This window comes from Juglans microcarpa x Juglans regia, chromosome 8S, assembly GCF_004785595.1.
Source record: "Juglans microcarpa x Juglans regia isolate MS1-56 chromosome 8S, Jm3101_v1.0, whole genome shotgun sequence".
NCBI lineage: Eukaryota > Viridiplantae > Streptophyta > Magnoliopsida > Fagales > Juglandaceae > Juglans > Juglans microcarpa x Juglans regia.
In genome coordinates this window covers 6,937,652-6,964,232 of record NC_054609.1, presented here as the reverse complement: position 1 = coordinate 6,964,232, position 26,581 = coordinate 6,937,652, and the positions used below count along the sequence as shown (strand labels likewise).

The 26,581-nt window shown below is 35.6% G+C and overlaps 2 protein-coding genes across 6 annotated transcripts in view; both read right to left on the bottom strand.

Moving 5' to 3' along the window:
• The window catches only part of LOC121244497 (uroporphyrinogen-III synthase, chloroplastic-like), a 31,836-nt gene extending 28,283 nt beyond the window's left edge, over nt 1-3,553 (bottom strand). For 2 of the 5 annotated variants that reach the window (XR_005936439.1, XM_041142585.1), the window contains exons 1-4: nt 3,276-3,552; nt 1,641-1,728; nt 944-1,013; nt 184-302 (exon numbers count right to left, since the gene is read on the bottom strand). Coding sequence is in view for 3 of the 5 variants with exons in the window: in XM_041142585.1 (XP_040998519.1) it covers nt 184-302; nt 944-1,013; nt 1,641-1,728; nt 3,276-3,488 (490 nt within the window). In the remaining 2 variants the exon portion in view is untranslated. Of the gene's footprint in view, nt 1-183; nt 303-943; nt 1,014-1,640; nt 1,729-3,275 lie in introns of all 5 variants that reach the window. The other 3 variants (XR_005936438.1, XM_041142587.1, XM_041142586.1) reach the window with 3 other exon arrangements.
• A 12,664-nt stretch (nt 3,554-16,217) lies between these two features.
• Nucleotides 16,218-23,698, bottom strand: LOC121244482 (polyadenylate-binding protein RBP47C-like). The gene is made up of 7 exons (XM_041142560.1): nt 23,548-23,698; nt 23,043-23,515; nt 20,572-21,043; nt 17,567-17,622; nt 17,355-17,485; nt 17,007-17,103; nt 16,218-16,596 (listed from the first exon to the last, which is right to left on the bottom strand). Exons 2-7 carry the CDS (start codon nt 23,403-23,405, stop codon nt 16,435-16,437), a joined length of 1,281 nt encoding a protein of 426 aa, XP_040998494.1. The 5' UTR covers nt 23,406-23,515; nt 23,548-23,698; the 3' UTR covers nt 16,218-16,434.
• Between the last annotated feature and the right edge of the window lie 2,883 nt (nt 23,699-26,581).

Below are 26,581 nucleotides of genomic sequence, written 5' to 3'. Positions count from 1 at the left end.
CAATCTGAAATGCTCCAAGCTTACTTCATCCTGATTATGAACAACACCCTTGACTGCTCACTGTATATGATTCTCATGTATCCTTATTCTGTTCATTTTTTGGTCTAATGACCAAACAAGAAAAACAGGCAATAAAAATGTGTCTATATGTAAGTGCAAACCTGCAAACACATGAACAAATACCTTTTGAGGGTGCAAAGGCAACATTGAGTGATCGATTGGAGAACTGCAATATGTCGTCAAAAACACTCGCCGTACCAGCTCCCACAACACCTACATTAACATTTGGGGTCCCAGCCGCCCTAAGGTTTTAAATTAAGATCAAGTTTATCATTTTGCCAAGTTTTAATAGGGGGAAAGAAAGAACAAGAATTATCACCAAATGCTTAATTTCTTAAAAAGCAGTAATGCTTTCGGAAATTAGATTATGTGCTACAGTTTCCGTTTTGGGCATACTGAATTTTGGAAAAACACAAAAAAACAAAATTCTGCATATTGTACTTTGCATCCAACTATGGGGATTATTTGATTTGATATGTTCTATTAGTTATTTGATTTGGTCATAAGCTACAGAAAGAATCCATAATGCAGTGTCTACAAGCATTCTATCCAGTTTCCAAAGAATATATATCTATGTGGGGTGCACATGATTGTGTGTGCATGGAAAAACAAAAATCGAATAAGAGTTAGTCAGGTGTAAGGAAAAAAAATAAGAAAGCCAATCACCACATGCATAAATACAAGAGACGACATTTTAGTCAAAAGAAAAAATATTGCATGCATGTCCTAGGATTAAGGATGACAAGCAAATTGAGGGGAAAAAAAAAAAAGACATGTTTAAACCACAAACCAAAACTCCAGTTTCAATTCCAGAAATAAGAATGCAGGAAAAAATAGCTATATAAAATATGTCAGAGTACAGTCAACAAGTTCTAACCCTTACTTCCATGCCTCCAGAAAGACCGACCCAGCCTCAGGGGAAGTTATGACAATCCAATCAAATGGTGTATCTGCTGTGATAAACATATACAAAAAAAAGTATGTTCAATTTTAAAAAATGAGGAAAAAAAAAATCGAATCAAGGTAGCTGACCCTACTTCCTAGTACAAAAGATGCTGTGCTACCCATGTCTCATTTCATATTCAAAGACCAGCCTGATCCAGGCTTGACAACAAAATGACTTGAATGCCATTAGAAAGCAAAATGAAAATATTGGGGGGTCAACCATGCGGCCCAGCTGGATGGATGAGTTTTGTGTCTGCATCGATAATGCCGAGTTATATGATTTGAGTTATGGGGGAGCTTTCTACACCTGGTCAAATTGAAGAGAGGATAGTTCTATCCCTATAAAGCTAGATAGAGCTCTAACCAATACTATAGGGTTAAGCCCTGGGATTTGACGGTGGACTAAACAAACAGAGGGTTCTGTCAGCTAAAATGCATAGTATGCCAGTTAATTCTAGCTACTCATACATGCTGTCATGGCAAAAGAGAGAGTGAAGAGAGTGAAGATGATCATCATTGTGTAAGCACAGGGCAGTTCCTAACTATCGTCCCTAGTAAAATGGAAGCACTTGCACCTACATTAAAAAACCATCTCATACCACCAACAAGCTAGACCACAAAGAACATGAGCTTACCACTTAATACGGATGAAAGCCTACCCATATCAGGCCCCTGTGTATGCTGAATGAGGGGAAGCTCCAGACAGTTAATTCCATGTTTAGCCTGTACTAGGCATTAGAAATATAACCTTAATTCAATGATATATTTGAGTAGCCATCCACCAAGGATCCCACTACCACATGTTTCCTAGTGGTGAAGATACCAAAACATGTCTCTGCTGGAAACATATGAGTGAGCACAGTACCCAAAAAATTGGATGAAAGCTCTTTCAAAGGACATGGCAAACACAACAAGAGAAAAATTATCACCTAGGCAACATCATGCAGGTTCATAAAATATTTGTAGTACTGGAAAAGATTTAAATATAATATCGCTTAAATTATACTTAAGAGTTCTGATGACACTTTTTTTTTTTTTTTTTTGGTAGGTAAATATATAGTCCGGATAACTAGCATTTAGAGAATGGAAACGAAAAAAAAATATGATAGGTTAGTGGAAGAAAGACAATACATTCATGCATCCATAGTCCAAAGCATTGGCAGACGGAAGTAAAATGCCAGGGGCTGTATCCATTTTACGGGGTGGCTTGAAGGATGTAACAGATTAGCAGTTGTGAATGAGTGGCAGTAAAGACAAAACAGAGTAGCAACAGATTTGAAATAGGGAATTAATAAAGTGGAAAATCAGGCTTTTTTCTTCTTCTTTTGGAGGGGATGGGGGGGGGGGGGGGGGGGGGGGGGGGGTGGTGGGGGGGGGGGATTTCCACCTACTTCATTATCATCGAATAGAAAATCACTATCCTTTGAACAGAGGCATTATCAAACATTATACATCTACTATGAAAACGTAAATTTACTTATAAAAGAAATATTAAAACGAAAATAGTAAAAATAATAAACTTCAAGAACATCTAGAACATCTAGAACACAATTATTTTTCAACGTTGAGGGAAAAAAAATCTTTAACTTTCTAATTCTGCCACTATCAGATTACCGAATGGAAATGGGAAGAAGAGAACTAAGAAAATAGCAAATTCTTCGCCATGGCCCACCAAAGTGTTATCTTCAAAATGATCATAATTTATTAACAATAAAAAGAGGCACAATTTTCCTGCATCCTATTAATTTCTTTTTACTTTCTCTCCATAGCCCAATAGTGGCAATAAATATGTTTTCTCCTTGCCCTTTTTGTTTCTTCTTGCGTTTTCTCGTAGAAAGTGAAACAAATGTAGCTTCAAGAAGATTCTTTAAAATGATGAAAATTGCTCTCTCGAAATTAAATATCAGTTCCACCTGTACATGTAGCTGATGAGCTTGAACACATATAGTTCTTTGAGATATTGAGAATTCTGATTAAAAGAAGAGCACATAGCTGAGAATGCAGCGTTCTTTTTTCCACATACAATCGAAAACCTAATGTGAAAAATTAAAATACAAGCCACGCTCAAAATATAAGCACACAAACTATTCTCAATAAACAAGGAGAACAAGACTAGCAGATTCATCCATAGCATCAATAGGCCATTGCGAAATTCAAAAGAAACGCAAAATCAAGAAATCTCAAGGAAATAAAAAATAACTTCAGAATGTGAGGGAGGGAGAGAGAGAGAGAGAGAGAGAGAGAGAGAGAGAGAGAGAGAGAACAAATACCAGAGCTCTGATGAGCTTGCCGTTCTTGCCGCGTTCTCTGGTGACCACGACTTTGGGCCCCGCTGGATTCGACGAAGAGCCCAAAGAAGAAGTATGAGAAGCTCGGAATCTGAGAGCAATTCGCCTTCGGCGGTGAATTTGCAGTGGAGAAGGAGTAGGAGGAGCAGAAGTGGACGGAGGGGAGAGAGAGGAGAGTTGAGAAGGAAGAGCCATGGACCGCAAACGTGTTGAGCAGAGGCAGAGCCCCAAACCTCCAGCTGTTGCCAAATTATCACACCCGCAAAGAAATAATAATTTATTTATTTCTTTGCAAAAGTGGGCGTTAAATTAATTAATTATTGGTTTAATCATTTGATTATTTCATAAAGCGCCGACCCAACGAAGCTGCTGGAAGCCACATGGCATTTACTCGTAGGTTAGTGTAGCATCACATTCCTAGCCGTTCGATTGTGGTCCCCTAAAAGTCAAAGACGAAATGTCGAATAAATGAACAGTAGAGATATAAGGAGAATTAACATCGTAACCGTTGTTAGGCTGTTCTGGTTTTTCTAAAAGGGGAAATAGCTTAGAGGTCTTTTTGCGTCCCAACCGCCCTACCCAACCCTAGGGTGCTGTGCGCCCCTGCTACCATCACTTGACAGCTCATACCTTTTTATTATTTTTTTTTTCTTTTTTCACCATGCATAGATTTTTATGTTTAAAATATATTTTTAAGATAAATAATGATATATTTATTACTCCTTATCACTTATTTACGATTCTTTTTATTTTTTTATTTTTCTATTTTTTTAAGTAAATTTTTTTATTTAATGATTAAGAAAATAATTATTAGTGAAATTGTATATTGTTTTAATTTTTTATTAATAATTAAAGATGTTAGAAAAATATTTAAAATAAAATAATAATAAAATAAAATTTCAAATACACTATAGAGTAATAAAATGGTTGTAGGAATATAGTAAGCCTATTATTATTATTTTAAAATGGGTAGGTTCTGCGCATTCTTTTTATGTTTTTTTTAAAGAAATTTATAAAATTTACACACCTTAAGATCATAATAAAATAAAAATTTAACGTAAATAATTAAATTTTGTATTAAAATATTTGATTTGTTTAAAAGGGTTACTATCCTATTACTAGTTATTTATTTCAAATTTTTTATTTTTTTATTATTTTTTTAAGTATTTTTTTAACATCCTTAATCATTAAGAAAAAAATTAAAAAAATATATAATTTTACTAATAGTCACTTTTTTAACCATTAAGTAAAACAAGAAATTAAAAAAAATCAAATATAAAATAAATAGTAAATAAGTAGTAGTAGGGTAGTAATCCTATCATTTTTCTTATTTTTTACTCTCTTTTTTTCCATTCAGTTATAATATTATTTTTATTTAAATAATTATATTAAAAACTAAATTCGATTTAATTATATAATTATATTTTTACTATCTATGTAATATAATTTGATTTCAAAAATAAATTTTAAAATTTAAATACTACAAATCAAATTATATCACGTGAATTATGTGTAATGTAAAGACTTTTAAATAGTATTACTTTATTTAAAAAAATGTAAAATTTCGTGTCTTTGTACCATATTTTGAGTTGGGATTTATTATTCATCAATCACTATTCACTCTCAAACCCTACACTTATAACTTTTTCATAGGGTGTATAGGATGTGGAGGTATTTTTCATAGGGTATGGAGATATTTTTCATAGGGTGTGGGATGTGAGGTGTGAGGTGATAAATAGTGACCGATAAGAATAATTTTTCTTACGAGTTTTCTATGCCTTGAGAAGGAAAAGATTGATAGTCAAATATCCTCAACGTTTTTATTACTCATTTTATTATCTCTTTACAAAATTTTAAATAAAAAATAGGAATAAGTATTAAATACTCTAAAAATATAATTCAAATTCAAATTCAAAAAAATTATAAAATTGGTAATAAAAACTGACATCGAACAAATTCATCATTCAGCGTCCATGTCAATAAAAAAATGGTGGGATAAATATGAGCACCATTAACAGAAGGTACTAGCAAGAATTATGCACAGGCAATCAAACAGTGCAATTTATTTTTGTTTGTCCTAACAGCAGGAGATCATTTTTAGGTCTATTCATTTGCCTTTGACATGTTATATATTTTATATTCACAACCTTGTTTAAAATTATGGATATTTTTGTAAAATCATTGATAAAAGTAACATCATTTTATAAAAATATTTTCAATTTAAAACATGATTATATAAAAGATTGTTAGAAAAATTGTGCATGTATCATTACTTAAAAAAAAATTCACAAAAATACTAGTAGTCAAATATTCCAATAAATAAATTTCTCATTAAGTCCAGCGATTCCAATATATAGAAATAAATATAGAGAGATATCGAGATTTACGTGATTTGATATAAAAGCCTACGTCCACGAATTGTTTGGAGGGCAAAATCTACTATGATTGAAGATTTTACAAACTGTCATGATCTCACATATCGCACAATACAATTGATGAATTTAGTCTAGGTGTAGATAAGTCATCCTAAACCTGTAAAGAGTCTGCCCTTCATTTGTAGATGTTAAAGCACTGCAAGCAGGTAACCATGCAGTACATGCAGCGCCACTTATAGCAGGTGCAAGGCATACAGCAACTACTGATTTCCCAGCAGACTTACACACACATAATGCAGGTGCAAGGCACGCTGCAGAGCATCCCATGCAGGACCACCTCAAGCAATGCCATCCAAAATCCTTACCCACACTACCTGTACCATCCAGAGTCCTCTCCACTAACTATTTGTTATAGCACTCACTTATATTGCTAGTTGAAGGAATTTGGTTACAGAGGAATATTCATCTTTCCTGTAATATACTATAAATACCAAGGCCCTACCTCATTATAAAGCATGCATGAAAATACAATATACAAGAGGAGTATTTTTCCTAACATGGTATCAGGGCAAACCAAGGACTAGTCGTCCATCATGTCTATCTCCTCCTCAACCTACTCTTCTTTCTTTTCTTCTTCTTCCTCCTCCCCCCTCACTCCTCCCTTATCCAATTTCTTACAGATTATTTCTGTTAAACTAACACCCGAGAACTTCCTCCTTTGGAAAGTTCAAATAGTCTCATATTTGTGAGGCCAGAGGCTATTCAAATATGCAGATGGATCATGTTCTGCACCCCCAATCACCCTCTCTAATAACTCACCCAATCCAACACACGAACTCTAGGTTCAACAAGATCAGCTTGTCATGTCTGCATTGATCTCTTCCTTCTCAGAGTCTATTATAGCTCAAGTAGTTGGTTGTGCAACTGCACGTGCTGTTTGGCTCTCCATTGAAACCATATATGCCTCTGCCTCTCAAGCCCGCCTTATTCAAACACAACTTCAGCTGGCTAGTCTAAAGAAAGGTACTGATTCTATCTCAACTTATTTTCAACGTGCTAAAACCCTTGTCGATACAATGGCTGCAGCTGGAAGACCTTTACTATCTACAGAATTTGTCCCATATTTAATGGCTGGCCTAGGACCTGACTATGATGCCTTAGTCTCATATGTTACTACAAGGATTGATTCTATCTCTACTGAGTCCCTTCTTAGTGATTTGCTCACCCACGAGGCTCGACTACAACACCATTTAGCCAACATCTATCTGATGTCCACTCCTGAAACATCGGCAAATTTTCTACTCGTTTTTCTTCTCCTGGACGTGGCTCATCCTATTCACGAGGACGTCAAAATTCCAATCGTAGTTGTGGGGGTCGTTCAAACTCATCCTATTCACCTGGCTCATCCAAACATTTAGGTACATTCTCACCTCATTTCTCTTCTTCAATGACTGACTCACGACCCATTTGCCAAGTATGCAACAAAGTTGGACACTCGCCCTCACCTGCATCTATAGATTCAATCAAGCATACACAGCAGCTGCCCCACCATCTGCAAACTATAGTTCCTCAAACTATACCATTAATGAACCTTGGTACCCTGATACAGCCGCTACTAATCATGTTACAAGTGAGCTTGCCAACCTGAATTTGCATGCTGCGGAACATCATGGTGATGAACTTCGAGTTGGAGATGGCACTCCAATACCCATATCACATTCTGGTTCTACAACTTTCCCTTCAAACTCTTCCAAATTTATTTTAACAAAGTTATTATGTGTTCCCTCTTTCACCAAAAATTTGATTTTTGTTTAGACAATAATGTCTTCTTCCAATTTTCCTCAAACCATTTTTTTTGTCAAAGATTGCATCACGGTGAAAACTCTACTTCAAGGGAACACAACTAATGGCTTGTACACATTCTCACCGTTGCCTCAAGCTCACTGTCCACCCTTCCATTATGGCACTCAAGACTTGGTCATCCATCTCTAAAGATAGTCAGATCTATTATCCTCAAGAGTGGCCTTCCTTTTGATCAATTTTCTTCCATGAACTTCTGTAATGCATGTGCCATGGCTAAACATCATAGAAAGCCAGCACATGCAAGACTCCATAAATCAACTGAACCATTTTCTCTTATTTTTAGTGATCTTTGGGGTCCCTCACCTTATGTTTCTAATAAAGGTTTTAGATATTACATTTCTTTTGTAGATGGCTACTCTCTATACACATGGATTTTTCCATTACAAACAAAGTCTTAAGCATTGTCTACCTTCATTAAACTCCAAGCTTATGTTGACACACAATTTAAAATAAAAATTAAACAAGTTCAAATAGATTGGGGAAGGGAGTTTAGACCATTCAAAGATATCTTATCCAACGCTGGCATTAAACACCGTATCACTTGCCCTCATGCACACACTCAAAATGGCATCATAGAAAGAAAACATGGGCATATTGTAGACTCGGGTTTGGCCTTACTTGCACATGCCTCCATTCCCTTACAATTTTGGCCTTATGCTTTTTAGCATGCCGTTCGATTAATCAATCTACTTCCATCCTCATCACTTCAAAATTCCTCTCCTTTTCTAGCTCTGTATAAAAAAAAAAAAAAAAAAAAAAAAAAATGACTTTAACTCCCTTAGAATCTTCGGCTCTGCATGTTGGCCCCTCACCAAGCCTTTCAATCAACATAAATTTTTCTATCGTGCCCTTGAATGTGCATACTTAGGTCGAAGCCCAGCTCACAAAGTATCCATTTGTTATCATATTCTCACTCACATAATTTACATTTTTAAGGATGTCAAACACAATGAGGCCCATTTTCCATTCTCCCTTCTTTAGAAATCAAACACTCTAACTGAGTCCACACACGTTACTCTTCCACTTCACATATCTACCGATAGTTCTCTTCCTCAAACACAATCCATATTCGGTCCAATTCCACATTCATCTTCAACCTTACCTTCCTCAACTGAAAACTCATTACCAGATGTTCAGCAGCATTCACACTCTATGTTGACTCGGTCACAAGCTGGCATTACTCAACCTCATCAGTTCATCGATGGCACAATTAGGTGGCCACCACCGCAAGCGCACACCTCAGCTCTGCCTTCCATACTAGACAATCCCACATGTTTTTCCATTGCACAAAAATTTCCATAATGGAGGGCAGCAATGACACAAGAGTTTAATGCACTGCTTACAAATCATACTTGGACTCTTGTACCACCAGCTGAAGCTCCAAATGTTATCTCCTGTAAATGGGTTTTTCGAGCCAAGCAACTTGCAAATGGCACTATCGAGCACAGGAAAGATCGTTTAGTAGCCAAGGGCTTCCTCCAACAGTTGGGACTTGATTATGATCAAACATTTAGTCTAGTTGTCAAAACTACAACAATACAACTTGTTCTTGCCCTTTCAGTCACTAAAGGTTGGCTTGTTCATCAATATGATGTACAAAATGCCTTCCTCCATAGACCTTTAGCATAAACTATTTTTATGGCACAACCTCAAGGTTTTGTCCATCCTCAGTACCCCATGCATGTATGCAAACTCAGAAGGGCTATATATGGACTGAAACAGTCACCAAGGGCTTGGTACTCGAGGTTAAGTGACAAATTGATTGATCTTAGTTTCAAATCTTCTTCAGCTGACACTTCACTGTTTGTTCGAATTAATGGTGCAAATATTAACTATGTTGATGATCTTCTTGTCACAAGTTCAAACATGACTCTGATTAGTGAACTTATTCAAGCTTTGCGTAGTGATTTCCCTATTATTGACCTAGCTTCAATTTTTCTTAGGCATTGAGGCCACTTATACAGATAAAGGACTTCTTCTTACACAAAAGAAATATATTTTATATATTTGAGCTCCTACAATGCACCAATATGTCTCTTGCAAAACTTGTGAAAACTCCCATGGCAACATCAGAAAAATTAAACCTCCATTCTGGAAATCCCTTTGAAGACCCTACCCTTTACAAAAGTACAGTGGGTTCCCTACAATACTTATCCTTCACATGCCCTGATCTAGCCTTTGCAATGAGCAAAGTATGCCAATACATGCACTCTCCTCGTGTTCCACACTGGCAGGCAGTAAAGAGGGTCCTTCGATACCTCAAGCAAACATCCCATCTTGGCTTGTTCTTTTCCAAGTCTTCAACAATGAATTTAACAGCCTTCTTAGACGCGAATTGGATAGGGTGCTCAAATGACAGGAAATCTACAGGTGCATACTGCATTTTCTCAGGATCCAATCTCATCTCATCTCATGATCCTCAAAGAAGCAACCAACAATCGCAAGGTCCTCAATAGAAGCAGAATTCAAAGTAGTGGACAATGTCACTGCCGAAGTAATTTGGATCTAGCATCTATGTCGAGACCCTTGAAATACATTTCACTGTAGCACCCACTCTCTATTGTGACAACTTGGGAGCAACCTACCTCTCCTCTAATCCTATCTTTTATGCATGCACAAAACATGTAGAAATAGTGTGGCACCCCCGACCTCCATGTAAGGCAACACGGGAATCGAAACGTCAGGATGATGACAACACGGTCACGCATCCCAACGATAGTGCCAAGTGTGTGTACATGCAACAGTGTATAATAAACAACGTAGCGGATAAATTAAGTAAGTCAACTAAGTACCAGAATTTTTAATACAAATTAAAAATAAGTAAAATGTTTAAATAGAGTTATACAATCATCCCAAAATAAAAATATAATACAAAACCAAATACAGATACGAGTGATCCCGAATCACTCCTCAGGCGAAGCCGAATCCTCAGGCTCACCCTCAACTTCAACTGCATCAAAATTTGCGTTACCATAAAATGGTACCGCAGGTAAGTATAATCCAAACATCCCTCAGGATAAAAACGCATTAATGCAACCAACAAACAGATCCCAAAACCTCATTTTTCCCGAAAATGATTATTTTCCAACACACCAAAAACTCCATTTGACCATCAACAAGCCATGAATAATATCCATCATTTTTTCAGAAAATGTGCTCGTAACCATTAAATCATGAACCGACAACAAAATCATTTACTGGACACTGTAGGCGGGAATCGCAGGCGGGACTCTACCACCATCTCTGCTTACCACCATCCCTACCGCATGCACCGTAGACAGGAATCATAGGCGGGACTATACCACAATCTCTGCTTACCACCATCCCTACCGCGTGCACCGTAGGCGGGAATCACAGACGGAACTATACTACCATCCATGCTAACCACTATTCCTACAGTTCTTTTTCACACAAGAGGTACTTATCAGAGCACTATAAGCGGGAATCACAGGCGGGACTCTACCACCATCCCTGCTTACCACCATCCCTATTAGGTGCACCGTAAGCGGGAATCGCAGGTGAGACTATACCACCATCCCTGCTTACCACCATCCCTACAGTCTCTTTTCCTTTTCCTCAAACCAGTCAATCCAATCATTTCAAACATACTCAAAATCATTTCTCACATGAAAACTCAGTTTTTAAATAAACACATGGACATGTATACAATCATGCGAAACTCAGTTTACAGTTACAAACATGAACATGTGTGCAAATGTAATGAACAAGACACAATACTAATCTCCAACAACCAACAAATGTCAACACAATCCAATTACACAAACAACTTCATTCTCTAATCCATCCGACCCCCTACTCTTCGGACTCAGTCCGGCATAACCAATCAATTCACAGTAAAATGGGTTAGTGCAAAAATATATTTAAATCACGAAAGTTATTTGGAAAAATACTTACAGCATTATATAATAATTTCTGAAGGATCACGAAGTTGCGAGAAGTGGCAACATAGAAACAAGACAGTGCAAAATGCACTGTGGCCGTGGGTCTCAAAAATCCACTTTTAAACGGGGATAAACCAAGAACCGAAATTGATAAGGTAGGGCTTAGAGGGCGGGTTAAGGCCAAAATGTTCAAACGATGGTAGATTGAGGCTGAGGATGGGTGCATTAAGTTGCTAGAAGGTCGATGATGAAGTGGTGAAAAAATGGTGGCCGGAAGTGGCGCGACGGCGGCGCGCGAACACAAGAGTTGCCGCAGCTTTGCATTGTGCGTGGGGATAAATGGCGGTGCGAGAGGAGCTGGGAATGGAGGGGGTGGTCGCCGAAGGGTGGGGAAGGTTGTGGGCTGGGCGGTGAGGCACATGGCAGCGCAGCGGTGACTGGGTGGAGAAGAAGAAAACGTACAGGGAAGAGAGGAGAAGTGCAGCACGCGGGAAGAGCAGGGGAAAGAAATGGGAAGAAAGAAAAAGAAGAAAAGAAAAAGGAGAAAAAGAAAAGTGAGGCAAAGAAATGAGGTCAAATCCTCACATCTTGGGTCACAAAAACAATCCAACGAAAATAATTTAAAAACAGCAAGTTAAATAAAATAATTTAAACGTAATAATAAAATGAAAATAAAATAATTAAATCCAACAATAAATTAATTTAAAAATGAAGAACAATTTAAATGCATAACAATAATTAATATTAAGGAAACCTACCAAATTTAATTTTCACAAATTAAAGATCATAAAAATAAACCATTTAAAAATCAGACAATTTTAAAACAAGAGAATAAATTTTTGAATTAATAAAAATAATTCTTCAATAAAAATACACTAAAATACGGGGTATTACAAATAGACTTCCACTTTGTGCGTAACAGAGTCCTTAACAAGTCTTTATCAGTGGCCTTCATTTCAGGAAAAGACCAGTTGGCTAATGTGCTTACCAAACCCTTGTCCTCCTCACGTTTCCAGCAATTATGTTCAAGTCTGCGCTTGTGTTCTTTGCCGCTTGACTTGAGGGGCTTGTTAAAACACTGCAAGCAAGTAACCATGTAGTACACGCAATGCCACTCACAACAAGTGCAATGCATACAACAGTTGTTAATTTCCCAACAGACTTACACACACATAGTGCAGGTGCAAGGCACGCTGCAGAGCATCCCATGCAAGACCATCTAGTGCAGGACCATCCAAAATCCTTACCTGCATTACATGTACCATCCAGCGTCCTCTCTACTAACCATCTATTATAGCACTCACTTATATTACTAGCTGTAGGAATTCGGTTACAGAGGAATATTCCTCTTTCCTGTAATATACTATAAATATCGAGGTCCTACCTCATTGTAAAGCATGCATGAAAATACAATATACAAGAGGAGTATTTTTCTTAACAGTAGAGATCTCCTCCTTTTATAGAGATCTATTTTATTTCTTGGAGTGATAGAGTTCAACTTACCTTGTAAAACCTTTTCCTTTTAAGAGTCTGAGCCAACTTCTTTTGGGAGCATCAATTTGTTGGGATGCTGGCATATTCCATTCGAGTTGGGCCTCCGGCGGCTTGTTACTGGCCGCCCGTTTCAAGTCAAGATATAAGGCAAAGAATATATAAGTTAAGGAAGAGATAAATTAAACGAAATTGACTCAGACTCCTAAAAAAAATACTTCACAAAACAAGTTAGACTCTACACAACGATGTACAACATAATAAATATCATGTAGCTTAATTAATTAGCTTGATTTACGCACACAATTATCTCTCTCGATCAAGTATCAACTAATTTGCAGTAGTAGTCCTTGTAATTTAAACCATCTTTATACATACAAAGTAACTCAGATCGATCATCATGATATTACGTACCGATGGATTGGACTCGATCGGTGTAAGCAACAATATATATTATAATCAGATAATCAATTAACTATTGATCTATAATATTAATGCTTATTGACATTATAATTGCTTCTATCGTTTGTCTTAAATATGTATTAATTAAAACTTGATCAGTTAGATCTAAGTCCTTAATTTAGCGTTTCCGTCACTCTTGGAGACGGCACAAGATTAATATATTGTAGTCAAAGAGCATGTTTATGTCTCGATCGAGCTTGCAGTTTTGTGGGGGTTAATATAAATATATATATATATATATATATATATATATATTTATAGAGTTCTCAGATTAATAATAATTATACACAGATCATCGATCGAGTTGGATGCACTTTAGGTAGCTTTTCTTTTCCAAAGTAGCTGGCATGCACTTATGACATATATGGTGACGTTGGTGTCTGACGTTGGTGTCTGACGTTGTTGATAAGATTTAGACAGTCATTTTTTTTTTTTGCATAATTTAATCCAATATATCTTTAGAGTCTATTATCTAAAATCTTCATTTTTTTTAAATTTACATAATTCAATATCAATGTTCTTAAATTAGGAGTATAATCGGTTCGATCCGATCTAATTTTGAATAAAATTTAGAATCGAATTAATATGTATCAATTTTATATTTTTACAAATCGATTACGTACCGGTTACCTCCTAAACCGGTACATTAGACTTTGACCGGTTTTGGTCTCGTTTTCTAGTTTTAAAGTATATGTATCAATTTATATATAGACTTAAAGTATATTACTCATAGTAATATAGTACTAGACTATTAGTATTAGGTCATAAAATTTAAATTATAATTAATATACATTATATACTAATGTATATTAGTATTATTAATTTACTAATGTATTATGTACTTATAAAAAAAATATATTGAGAATTTATTAGGCTATAAAAATTTGGTAATAATATTTGAGTGATTTTCTTTCTTTTTTGGTAAATAATATTTTAGTAATCTTATTTACAACTTTGCTATATAAATTCAAATTTTTTAGGATTTTTTTTAATTAATGTGATTTATCAATTTCAGTTTAAAGTTTTACAATTTCAATTTATTTTTAAATTAATTTATATTATTATTATATATAAAATATTATATAATATTAAAAAAATAATTTAAAATATATATTATATAGAACTGGTCCGGTCCGGGCCTAATATGCCTAGAACCGGAACTAATTCTAGTCGATTTTGCCATTACGGAAACCAATTCTAGACCGATTTGACCTGTTCGGGCCGGTCCTGTCCTGTCTGGTTTCTCGATTTTTTTTACTCCCCTTCTCTTAGTTAGTATTGGACTAGTCAAATACTAATGCATCTTTATACTTTGGCTAGGCATGAGTAAAATCCTATTCATTAGACTAGCTAAACTACTAAAGTTTAACATATGAACTACAGTAAATTAAGCTCCCCACTCATCTTTGGCTAGATACTATTCACTCACCAAAATAATATTTTAATCATTTCCAACAACTATTATATTATCTAATTATTTTAAAATCTAGATTATCTATTTCAATTTTGATAAATAGTCCGTTATTTTCTACCTTATTCTATTTAATTAATAATAATTAAATTATTAATTAATATAAAGTGTATTTGTAAAATATTATAATTTTTTTTATAAAATATTGTTAAAATATATAATATTATATTATTATTTTGATTTTAAAATCGTTAGTCCAATATGAATTTACCTAACTAAAAGTTAATGAAATAGCAAAAACTTGAAATTTTAGTCAAAATTTAAACTTAGAAATGATTAGACTATTGCCAATGCTGTTAGTAGCGCCTGTTGTTACCATTTGCATTTTGCAGGTAAATTAGTAATTGAACGGTTGGTTTTTGGGCCGGAATAGTTACGGGCATGCATGCAATCTCTCTCTCTCTCTCTCTCTCTCTCTCTCTCTATTTATACACACTCTAATATTTTGGAGGTTGAGATTTATGTCAATCAGACCACAGACCTTTAACAACTAGGTCATCATTAATATTATGAGTTCTGTAGCAAATTCCAAAATCTGATACATATGCTAGCTAGTATACTAGCTAGCTAGTTTATATCAATAGATTTACATATATTTAATTGCTAATTCAAATGGTTTATTTTGAATAGGTTATTAATGGGGTTGATCAAATACTAATAAATCAATTATAAGGGTCTTATTTACTCCTAGTATATAATAACCACCAAATTAATATTCTACTATCTCTTATTTTACCCTTTTTTTTTTTAACAAAAATAGAGAAAGAAATCCCAAACTTTGGCATGCATGGCATCACTTTTAATTTGTCGAACTACAACAATTAGCAATGTAGTCACTACATATAAATATTAAAAAAATTATATTCATCATTCTTACATCATATACATTTTTATTTTTTATATTTATTTTCCTTAACAGGTATGAGATGATTAGTAGATATTATGAGTCCACTTCGAGTCTTTGACCAATCGCTTGCTGTGATGCACACCACAAAGATTGATGAAAGCAAACCAAAGCACTTACCCGTTTCAATATTTATTCACTTTTTTGTACCGTATTTTGAGTTTTCTATACCTTGAGAAGGAAAAGATTAATAGTCAAATAACCTCAACGTTTTTATTACTCATTTTATTATCTCTTTACAAAATTTTAACCAAAAGATAGGAATAATTATTAAATATTCTAAATCATACAATTATTTTCACAACCTTATTTTAAATCATGGACATTTTTGTAAAATAATTGATAAAAGTAACATCATTTTATAAAAAATATCCTCAATTTAAAACATGATTATATAAAAGATTGTAAAAAGAATTGTGCGTGTATCGCTAATAAAAAAGAAATTCACAAAAATAGTAGTAGTCAAATATTCCAATAAATAAATTTCTCATTAAGTCCAGCGATTCTAACAAAAGAATTAATCGAATCCCTACGGAATTACTTCATGCTATCAAAATTCAGTTCCACTCCACACTTGGAGAGGATTTTAAGACCACAGGACCAAGCATATTACAGAGAAATGGAGCCAATTTTGCCCCATCTAGAGTGATAATGCTTGCTGGTTTAGGTTCATTCAGTTTACCTGTTGTTGGTGGTTGCCATAAACAGGGTAAACCCCATATGCAGCAGCATACATGCTTGGGTCATGAGGACCCGGCAGAGCATACCCATAACCATCATAAACCGGGCCTCCATAGTATGCCCCATTCCATTGGTTGCCAAAATCTGCTCTAAACTGCCAAACCCCAGAAAGAAAAATAAGCCAACGAATCAGAATTAATGGAGAGATAATCCGAAATCGATTATTTGTTTTTGCATAGATCACTACAGCTGAGCTCAAGAACCAGTATAAAGACTTCCAGTTCTGAGTCATATCCTATAGAAGCACCAATAATGATTATATATTTCCTCATAAAGCAGGCAGCAATTGCTTGGTTTAGGATTTAAATGAACTAGGATTTAAGAGAACAGTCAGAGATAACTAAAATCAGTTGTCCACACCAATTGGTAATGTGAGAACTCTACATTGCAGATTAAATCCTTGAAAGGTCTTTCCAAACATCCAAAACAGAAGAAGGCAGTAGAAGGAAGAAGGGATCTTTTTTGTATGGTAGTTGAGAGGGTGGGGGTTGTGGGGATGAGTACCTGCTTATTTGCTGGATTGCGACCCCAAGAAAGACGCACTGTTTGATTGCCAATTACCGTGCCATTCAATTTCTCCAATGCCTCTTCGGCATTATTCCTGTGAAGAGAGATTAAAAGAATCAGGTAGTAATGGACAAGCTATGGTTTCAACATACCATCTCCTTTTCCTTTTTTTTTGTACCCCATATAAGTAGTTATACACACATAGTAAGTCTTGAACTCACAACCTAACCTTGCATCCAATTGTCATAGGGGAAAGAGGATGCCAATTAAACTAAAACTCATTGAAAAGATTCTGATGTACCATTTAACTATGTGACAAATCAAAGTTGCGGCCAGAAACTATACCTGTTAGCAAATTGTACAAACCCACAACCTTTCCCAACAGGTATTTTAACAGAGACTATCTCACCATACTGTAAGAAAGGCTGCTTGAGATCCTCATCTGTGACATTAGGGTCCAACCCTCCAACAAATACCTAATATAAGATTCAGGTTAGCAAATTAAATTAGGTGAGGCTCCCAATGGTTATAATTTAAAACAAAATGAAAAAACTCACTGTTGTGTTTGTTGAATCACCGTCAGACTGGTGTGTACCGTTTGATGTGTACCCACCTAACAAAACCAAAGATAATTAAAGCACAGAAAAATAAACAAAGTCTAAGCTATAAGCCATGGTTACATAAAGATAGCTCACTTCACACTTCAAACCCTGTTCTGGACCAACCACAAGCAGCCTTCTTTATGATATGATACTTATTTCATAAGTGAATGAATTTTATTAGAAGCTCATAGTGGCACAAGTTTACAGGAAGTATACAAGAGAACATGACTCAAGAGAAATGACAACACCAATAATTCATGACATCTACAAATGTAGGAAAGTGTAAACTGTGGTAGGCCGTAATCCAAACATATGGAGAGTTGAACATGATGGACTCTAGCTCTTACAACATCCTCTTCCAGTCTTCAAAGCTTTGGGCATTGCATTCCTCCCAAAGGCACCGCATTAGGCAAAACAGTATCATCTGCTATACTTATGCTCGACAAGGACTACCCATCTGCCCTTTCCAGCAAGCCAATAAACCCACAATCCTTTTAGGCATAACCCAATTAATCCCAAGTGGCTAAAAATCAAATCCCACAATTCTCTAGCCACATCATTGTTAAGCAAGAGATGATCAATTGATTCCCCACTCTTCTTGAACATATAACACCAATTCATCACCAAAATGTGATTCTTCCTTTGATTATCCACGGTTAAGATCATCACTGGAGCAGTCATCAATATAAAGAATGCCACCCTAGTGGGAGCTTTGTTGCAGGCAAATGCTTTTCCATGAAAAACAATTACCCTCTTGGGGGCTAAGAATGCAGTAGAATGTGTGAAACTCAAATGTTCTCTTCTTCGATAGGATCCATCGTGTCGTCTTCCCTAGCTCCACTCAATCTAGTTGAATAAAAAAGATTGAAGAATGTGGAAAACAAATCCACTTCCCAATCATGAGTCTATTGAATGATGGTAATATTCCACCGTTGATTGTCATTGGAAGATTGTAAATGATTAGCCACCGAGGCCTCCTTGATTGAGAGATACAAAGCATTTCTAGGGGCCACCTTCAATGGCTCCTCACGCTATAATTGGGTCTCACTTCATTGTCCATCTCTAATCTTATAAATCCGAGAAGTTCCCCCAACCCCATCTTATGTCCTTCCAAAACCCAATTGATAAGAATGTCAAGGATTTGAGTGAAGAACTTTCAATCCCAAATTATGTGGGTGAATTGAGAATGCATGTATCAAAAGTTGCTAAATCTTACATTGGTTGTGAGTTCGGTGAAACTGGATTATATAAGTGATCCTATGGAACTTTAATAAAGATTTGCATTCTTTTTTTTTTTTTTAGTAAAGCAAAGCTGTAGCAATTGCCAATTGCTACCATAGTACATCATCATTCCTCTCTAGTCAACAGGAAAAAAAAATTAAATTATATGTGCATAAATGACACTACCAACTGAAAAAAAAATATATATAGGAGAGGGTGAAGAATTTATGCAAGCACCTAAAAGCCCCTACAAAAGCTTCTTAACACCAAAATCAATTAATTAAGGTCTAAATATGATGTAGGGCATATTTGTTGATATAAAGTATTAGTTTTGAGTTCCTCTATATTAGAAGAATGCCTTTGTATTGCTAGTATTCTTTTTTACTTTAAATCAGGGTATTTTGGTAACTTTAATATCCATGGGCATGGCTTATACTTTGGCCTATATAGGGTTATTTGAATTTTATAATGTTATTAGTTGGGTTTTCTTTCTTTCTTTCTTTCTTTTTTCTTTTTTTTTTTAATGTCGGAGAACCTCTCCAAGGCAAGGTCTTTCGGACCCACCCCTGCAGAGTAAACTCCGGTCCCGTGCACCTCACCCTCAAAAGTTTTCCTACACGGAACTAGTTAAATCGCTAGCTTTTCACCGCCCCAAATGATTATTTGCACCCATGAGGTGTTGAACCTTGGACCTTGAAAGAAGTGATATCCCAAGACCAAGGCCTTCACCACTTGGGCCAACCCCTTGAAGGGAGTTGAGTTTTCTTGAGCCTCAGAAACTAATCTATAACTCCCAACCGAATCTCATTATGGGTTAAGTGCAAGAGAGCATGGTCCAAAACCAGAGATTTCTCGACTAGCCAGCATCATTCAATGAGATAAACCATTGATGAACAGATGCTTCATCTAGTCCTCCCTCCCCCTCTCCTTGAACAAAAAAAATCATCTCCTCCTGTCGCCCATATAGGATGGAAAAAAACATCTCTCAATAATTTTACACATCCACATGACACATACTAATGAGTCAATTGACACCAAAAGCCTCAACAAGCGGGGTAGTAGAAAAAGTCACATGGATTAAAACTAAAAAGCTAAGAAAAAGTTGACAAGCTAAGTGGCTCAATAAACAATAAGGTGGCATTTGTAGAAGCATGTTGGAGAGGGGAGAGAGAGAATCTCACAAAGCTACTGTTTTTTAACGTTGTGATTTTATATATTCAAAAAACGAAAGCAGTATGTTGAAATTCCACAAAGCTACTGGCAGAACAGTAAAACACCACAGCAGTATATTTGAAATTCCATCAGCTGCAAAGTTTTGAAAGAAAAGAAGTAAGAGCAGAAAGGTAGAGTGACCATCTCAAAGATGTAGCACAAGTAAGGCCAGATAGCCATTTGAAAGGGGAGGAAAGGAAGAGCAAAAGGTTTCACCACTTCACAAATATCAATCGAGAAGTAGCAGTTGTATTTATGAAGGGGTTAGCAGTTAGGGGTGTGATTCTAGGCACCCATAATCATATGCATGTCTGTGTAGGGTGTGTTAGAGAGAGAGAGAGAGAGAGAGAGAGAGAGAGAGAGAGAGTTTAGTGAAACATATAGAGGCCCTACCAATATATTTGAAGGAAGAAAAAGCATAATACTTGAGCTGTGAAAATAAAACATACATATCACAATAGAAAACAAAAGGACCAATATAACAACAACAATTTTCCTTTTTTGTAGCAAGCAGAGTAATTAAGTACCTTGTGATTGTTGATATCCAGATGACTTTCTAGGAGTTGCAGCACCAACACGCATAGGCCTGCTCGAACAATAGGCACCATTCATCTCAGTCAAAGCCTGTGATCGCTCATTGTCATCCCCAAACCTCACAAAACCATAACCCTTTGATCGGCCAGTATTGGCATCAAAAACAACTTTTGCAGCTTTAACTGATGGATATCTACTAGCAAAAGTTTCATGTAATAGGCTATCTGTAACATCTGCAGCTAAATCTCCAACAAAAATAGAAATATCCGGAACATTATCAGACCGCTTGTCACCCATGCTAAATGTTGCCCAGTTCAGACGGAAGGGCTGTTCTGTATTAGGCATCAGAATGCCAGCATAATTTTGTAGAACTTTCTCTGCTGCTGCATGTGAATAGAATTCCACAAATCCATAGCCCTCTGATAAACCAGTCTGTTTATTGCGAATGACCTTAATGGAGGCGATCTGCATGATACATGACAATGGGTTATAGGCAATGGCAGCAAAATAAGCAGGTTAGCAACATATCAAAATAAATCTGAATGGCCTAGTGTATCATAGCCATAGCTTTAAAGATGATTTCTAGAAAAAAATCAGCAACTAATTTCCATCAAAATAAACCTAGCCAATTTTCCCTTATCACTGAGAAAAATGACATCATATTAATCAATCATTTAGTTAACCAAAACAAATAAGGAGGGGAAAAAAAAAAAAAAAAAAAAGATCACCAGTACCACCAAGTAGGTCTTGGCCAATTTTTACTTTAATAAATACAATTAAAAGAAAAAAAAAATCAAATTCACACATAAACTCGATGCAACTAGCTTCTTTAATTATATTAATTATAATGTAAACTTCTCATTTTCAGTAGAAATTCCCCTGCCTTTTTTTGTAAATCAATTGTGGCCCAATTCTAATAAATTAATAACCAAAATTGAAGCAACGAAATGATTGGAATTTCGAAGATCGTGAACTTTCACTGAAACAACTTCTAAGTCTCTTCATCAATACCTTACTTTAATTTATTTTTTTGATAAGTAAAAAGAAAATTTTATTGACAAGTAAATAGGCATAGCCCAAGTGCACAAGAAGTATACAAGAGAAATACCTTACTTTTATGGGCAACAGTTATAGATTTCAATAGGCGAAGGGAGGGCTTGTTTGGGAAGTGAGATGATCTCATCTCATCTCATTTCAAAACTTCTTATAATTTCTTTCTCAAACATCACTTAAATACAAACACTTTTTAATTTCAAATTTTCAACTTTTTCATATAATCATTACAAATTTTTCAAACTTCCAAACAAAACACAAAAATCAATACTGCTTTTTCAAATTTAAAAACAAAAACAATATTAAAAAATAATATTTTAACAACATTTTAAATTTTTTTTTATAAGTAAAACATTTTAACTTTATAATATTTTTATTCAACTTATTCTCTCTCATTTCCCAAAACTCAATAAAATATCTTAACTCAAACCATTTCAATACTATTCACAAACCATTTCAAAGCCCTTCACAGATAACCTTGAATATCACTGTATACCTGGTCCTGCCTATAGTCATACACTGTCAAATGAACATATTAGTAGGCAAGAAAGAGCTTTTTCCCAGCAATGATTATTTATATAAAGCCAACCTCTGATTCTCTATGTGTATCTCTGATATGCAATTTGACTTCAAAAATTGTAATTCCCAAATTATATCATAAATGAGATTGTTCTCATGGCTTCTCCACTTGCAACCTTTACGGGCATCAGTATAGTCTTTATTCATTGGTACCTCTAAACAACCAATGAGGCAGGCCTAGTGTAATCTAGCTTAGAGGCTAACACATATATCTCTCAGCAGTAAAGCAAAGTAGGAATCCTTTCCTCGCTAGGCCAATGGGGGTACCAAAATATATCAATAATATCAAACACTAATTGTAGAATCAACTCCCTCTTCTGGTTAGGTAATTAATGCAGCGCGCAGCTAGTGTAAAATTTCTGCGTTTGGACAATAACTCCAACTTGACACCAGCTTCCCTTTTCTTTACCTCAATCATAACTCACACGTTCCTCTAATAAGGCCACCGTTTCCCAGTAAAAAGCTCTCATTTTTAATCATTTCAAATCATACAATGTTCACGTACATAACCAAAATCTAGCACACAACGCAGCAAATAAAAGCAATGGAAAAGCAAAACCAAAAATCAATTCGTGAGCTTAAAACACGACAAAGTTATATTATCCACTCCAAAGATAATACCTTGCTCAAAGCATCACCATATATATATATATATATATATATATATATATATATATTATATTCAGGATTTTATTTAATCAATATCAAATTATGTTCATGTGACAAATCAAAAACCAAATCAGCAAATACAGCGCAAAAACGTTACGAATATGCATGTGCCGATGGGAGAATACACAAAAGAAAGAAGAAAAATGGATAACGAAATAAGGACCTCGCCGGTGGAAGCGAAGCAGCTATGGAGATAATTCTCGTCCATCCAGTGGTGCAAATCGCCGATCCAGATCGTCTTGTTCTCGCCGCCAGATCCCTGCTGCTGCTGCTGTAGATGATGTGCATGATGCTGCTGCGGGTGTTGTACCTGTACGTGCTGCTGATACAGATGGTACGGAACGTAGTGATGCGGTGGCGGCGGCGGCGGCCCGTAATGCTGAGGTGGCATCATCTGGTGCTGCATTACCATCGGTGCCGCCGCCGGGTACTGCATCGCCATCCAATGAGGCGCCGGCGATTGTGGCTGCCGTTGACTCTGCTGCTCCGGCGGCTGCGTGTTCGAATCAGAGCCGTTGGATTGCATCTTATCTTTATCTCTTCTCCCCTAGTCCACACTCTAAAAATTCCAAAAACAAAAAAGATTCAAATTCTCAGAACCTCAAAACAAGAAGATCGAATCCAAGCTTGAGAGAGATAGAGAGAGAGAGAGAGAGAGAGAGAGAGAGAGAGGGGTTCCGTGGAGAGAAGTAGAGAACAGTGTTAGTGTCCAACACTCCAAAGGCAGGAGGATTTATACTGTAGTTGTGAGGATCACTGTTGTTATTTCAACCGTTGGATCACATGGTAGGGTTGACCTAGACCGTTAGATTCGTAGACAAGGATATACACAACTACGATCTACTGGTACAACGAAGAGGCTGAAGATTTTAATACCTCAAGCTCAGGACTCACGTACGTTCAACCGCCCATTTATCCCAGTGAAATTGCGACGACTTCTAAAGCCAAAGCATCGGCGAAATTACGGTTGATGCTAGAGAGTTTAAAACAAAAACTAATAATTATTATTCAAATGTACATCAAACTTGTTAAAAAATAATATTAATCCCAAATAATTTGGAAACTTCTTGAAATCTTTTAAAGATATGAAAATTCTCTTATAACCTCATCTAAAATTCTTGAGTCTTCTTAAAAGTATGAAAAAAGACAGTTTCTATATTTTCCTAAAGTCCATAGTTTTTGCATCCAAAATATAAAAATGAGTATACATACATAAAAAAAACCACAAATATACCTCCAAAAATTTAAAAACTTTGAAGATATGGGTTAAAAATTATCCAAAATTTAGTATGAATTATATATATATTCTATATATAGGTGTTTATATATATATATATATATATGAATTTCTTTTGTAAACTTCAAAAGTCTTTCATTTTTTATCTATTGGTGGAGGTTGCTAGGCAGTCGCGCCAAAAGTCATGAAAACTTTAAGTTAGAACTGTCAAGAGGCTTGAGAACTCCATACAGCTCACAACCTTCACTAGTTAGTTAAGGTGAAGAAAACTGATGTAGTTTTTCTTATGGAAACCAAAAATGAAAAGTGTAAATGGGAATTTATTAAAATGAAGCTAAAGTATGATGGGTGTTTTGTGCTGGAACCTAGAGGTAGAAGTGGGGGACTGGCTTTATTGTGGAAAGGGGACTTGAGTGTCTTGATTTCCTCTTATTCTCATTATCATCTTAATGCACTAATCACATTAGATGGAGGGACTATAGAGTGGCAATTCACTGGACTATATGGGCATCTAGAGGTATGTAAAAGACAACAAGTGTGGGATTTGTTAGGATCTCTCATACCTCGTAATCAAATGGCTTGGTTGGCAGGGTTCAAAGTATACCTGGAGTAACAGACATAAATATGGGACTTATACTATGGAGAGGTTGGACAGGGGGTTGCCAACTCAAATTGGTTTACCATGTTTAAGTCAGTAAGCGTGGATATTCTATCAGCAGGATGCTCTAATCATAGACTTTTATTATCATATAATCAAGATCTTACTAGAGGGAGATCCACCGCCAGGTCTTTCAAATATGAGTGTTGCTGGAGTTGTGAAGATGAATGTAAACAGATTGTTACAGAAGAGTGGAAGAAAAGACATCCTACTAGTAATAAGCTTAATGGGGTTCAAGAAAGTCTGTTTTATTGCAGTTTAGCTTTAAGAAAGTAGAGTCGACAAAAGGGATCAGATATTGAAAAAAAATACGAGAAAAGTCTGCTTTGTTAAAACATCTTCAGGATGCAGAAGACTATAGTAATATTGAAGAAATACAAAAATACTAAAAAGAGCTTGATTTGTTATTGCAATAGGAAGATTTAAAACGGAGGCAACGAGCTAAACAATATTTGTATCAACATGGAGATAAGAACACTCGTTATTTCTATGTTAATGCCACATAGAGAAGAAAAAAGAATTTTATAAAGCAGATTAAAGGTTCTGATGGTAGAAATGTTATAGAGGATAAGGAAATAGTTGATGCGTTTAAGATCCATTTTGAATCAATAAAGAAAATAGAAAGGCGTTTACAACACATGGACAGAAGGGTGACTGCTGAAATGAACTTTAAACTTGAAGAACATTTTTCAACAGAGGAAGTTTATGAAGCTTTAAGCAAATAGGGTCTTTTAAATCCCCTGGACCAGATGGATTTGGGGTTAGATTCTTTCAAGATCACTGGAGTAGTGTTGGGACTAAGGTATGTATGGAAGTGCTTGAATTTCTTAATGGAAGCAGCATGCCTAGTTCTCTTAATCATACTTTCATTGCTTTGATACTTAAAATAAATTCTCCAACTTCTGTCAATGAGTTTAGGCCTATATCTCTTTGTAATGTGCTGTATAAATTGATTATTAAAGTTCTAGCAAATAGGCTTAAATGTATTCTTCCTCATTTCTAGTAGTCAAAGCGTCTTTATGCCAGGAAGATCAAATATTGATAATGTAATGGTAGCCTACGAGGTACTTCATTCGATGAAAAATAGGCAGAAAGGGAAGATTGGTAGCATGACACTTAACCTAAATATATCCAAAGCTTATGATAGAGTGGAATGAAAATTCTTGGAAGCTATATTGAGGAAAATGGGTTTCAATGAAAGCTGGACCAAGTTATTGATGCAGTGTGTTTCTTATGTTTCATATTTTGTTCTACTTAATAGAAAAGTGGGTGAACAGTTTAGTCAATCTAGAGAACTAAGGTAAGGGGATCATTTATCCCCTTATCTTTTCATTATCTGTGCTGAGGGATTGAATTATTTATTGAGTAGAAGTGAGCAAAATGGAGGAATAAAGGGTGTTGCAGCTGTTAAAGGAGGTACCAGGATAAATTGTTTTCTTTTTGCAGATGACTATGTTATATTTAGTTGAGCAACTATAGCAGCTTGGTACAAGATACAAGATATACTTTATATATATGAAGTAACTTCTAGTCAAGCAATGAACAGACAAAAAACTTACATACTTTTTAGTGTAAACATATGTGAGGATGATTAGAGATGGATTTTGCAGCATGCTGAGTCAATAGTATGTGGGGATTATGGGAAGTACTTGGGACTTCCATGATGGTCGGTAGATCAAAGTACAAGTCTTTTAGGGATGTGAAGGATAAGATATGGAAGATAATCAGTAACTGGCAAGAATACTATTCTCTCTACTATTGGTAAAGAGATTATGATAAAGGTTGTACTCCAACAATTCCTACCTAC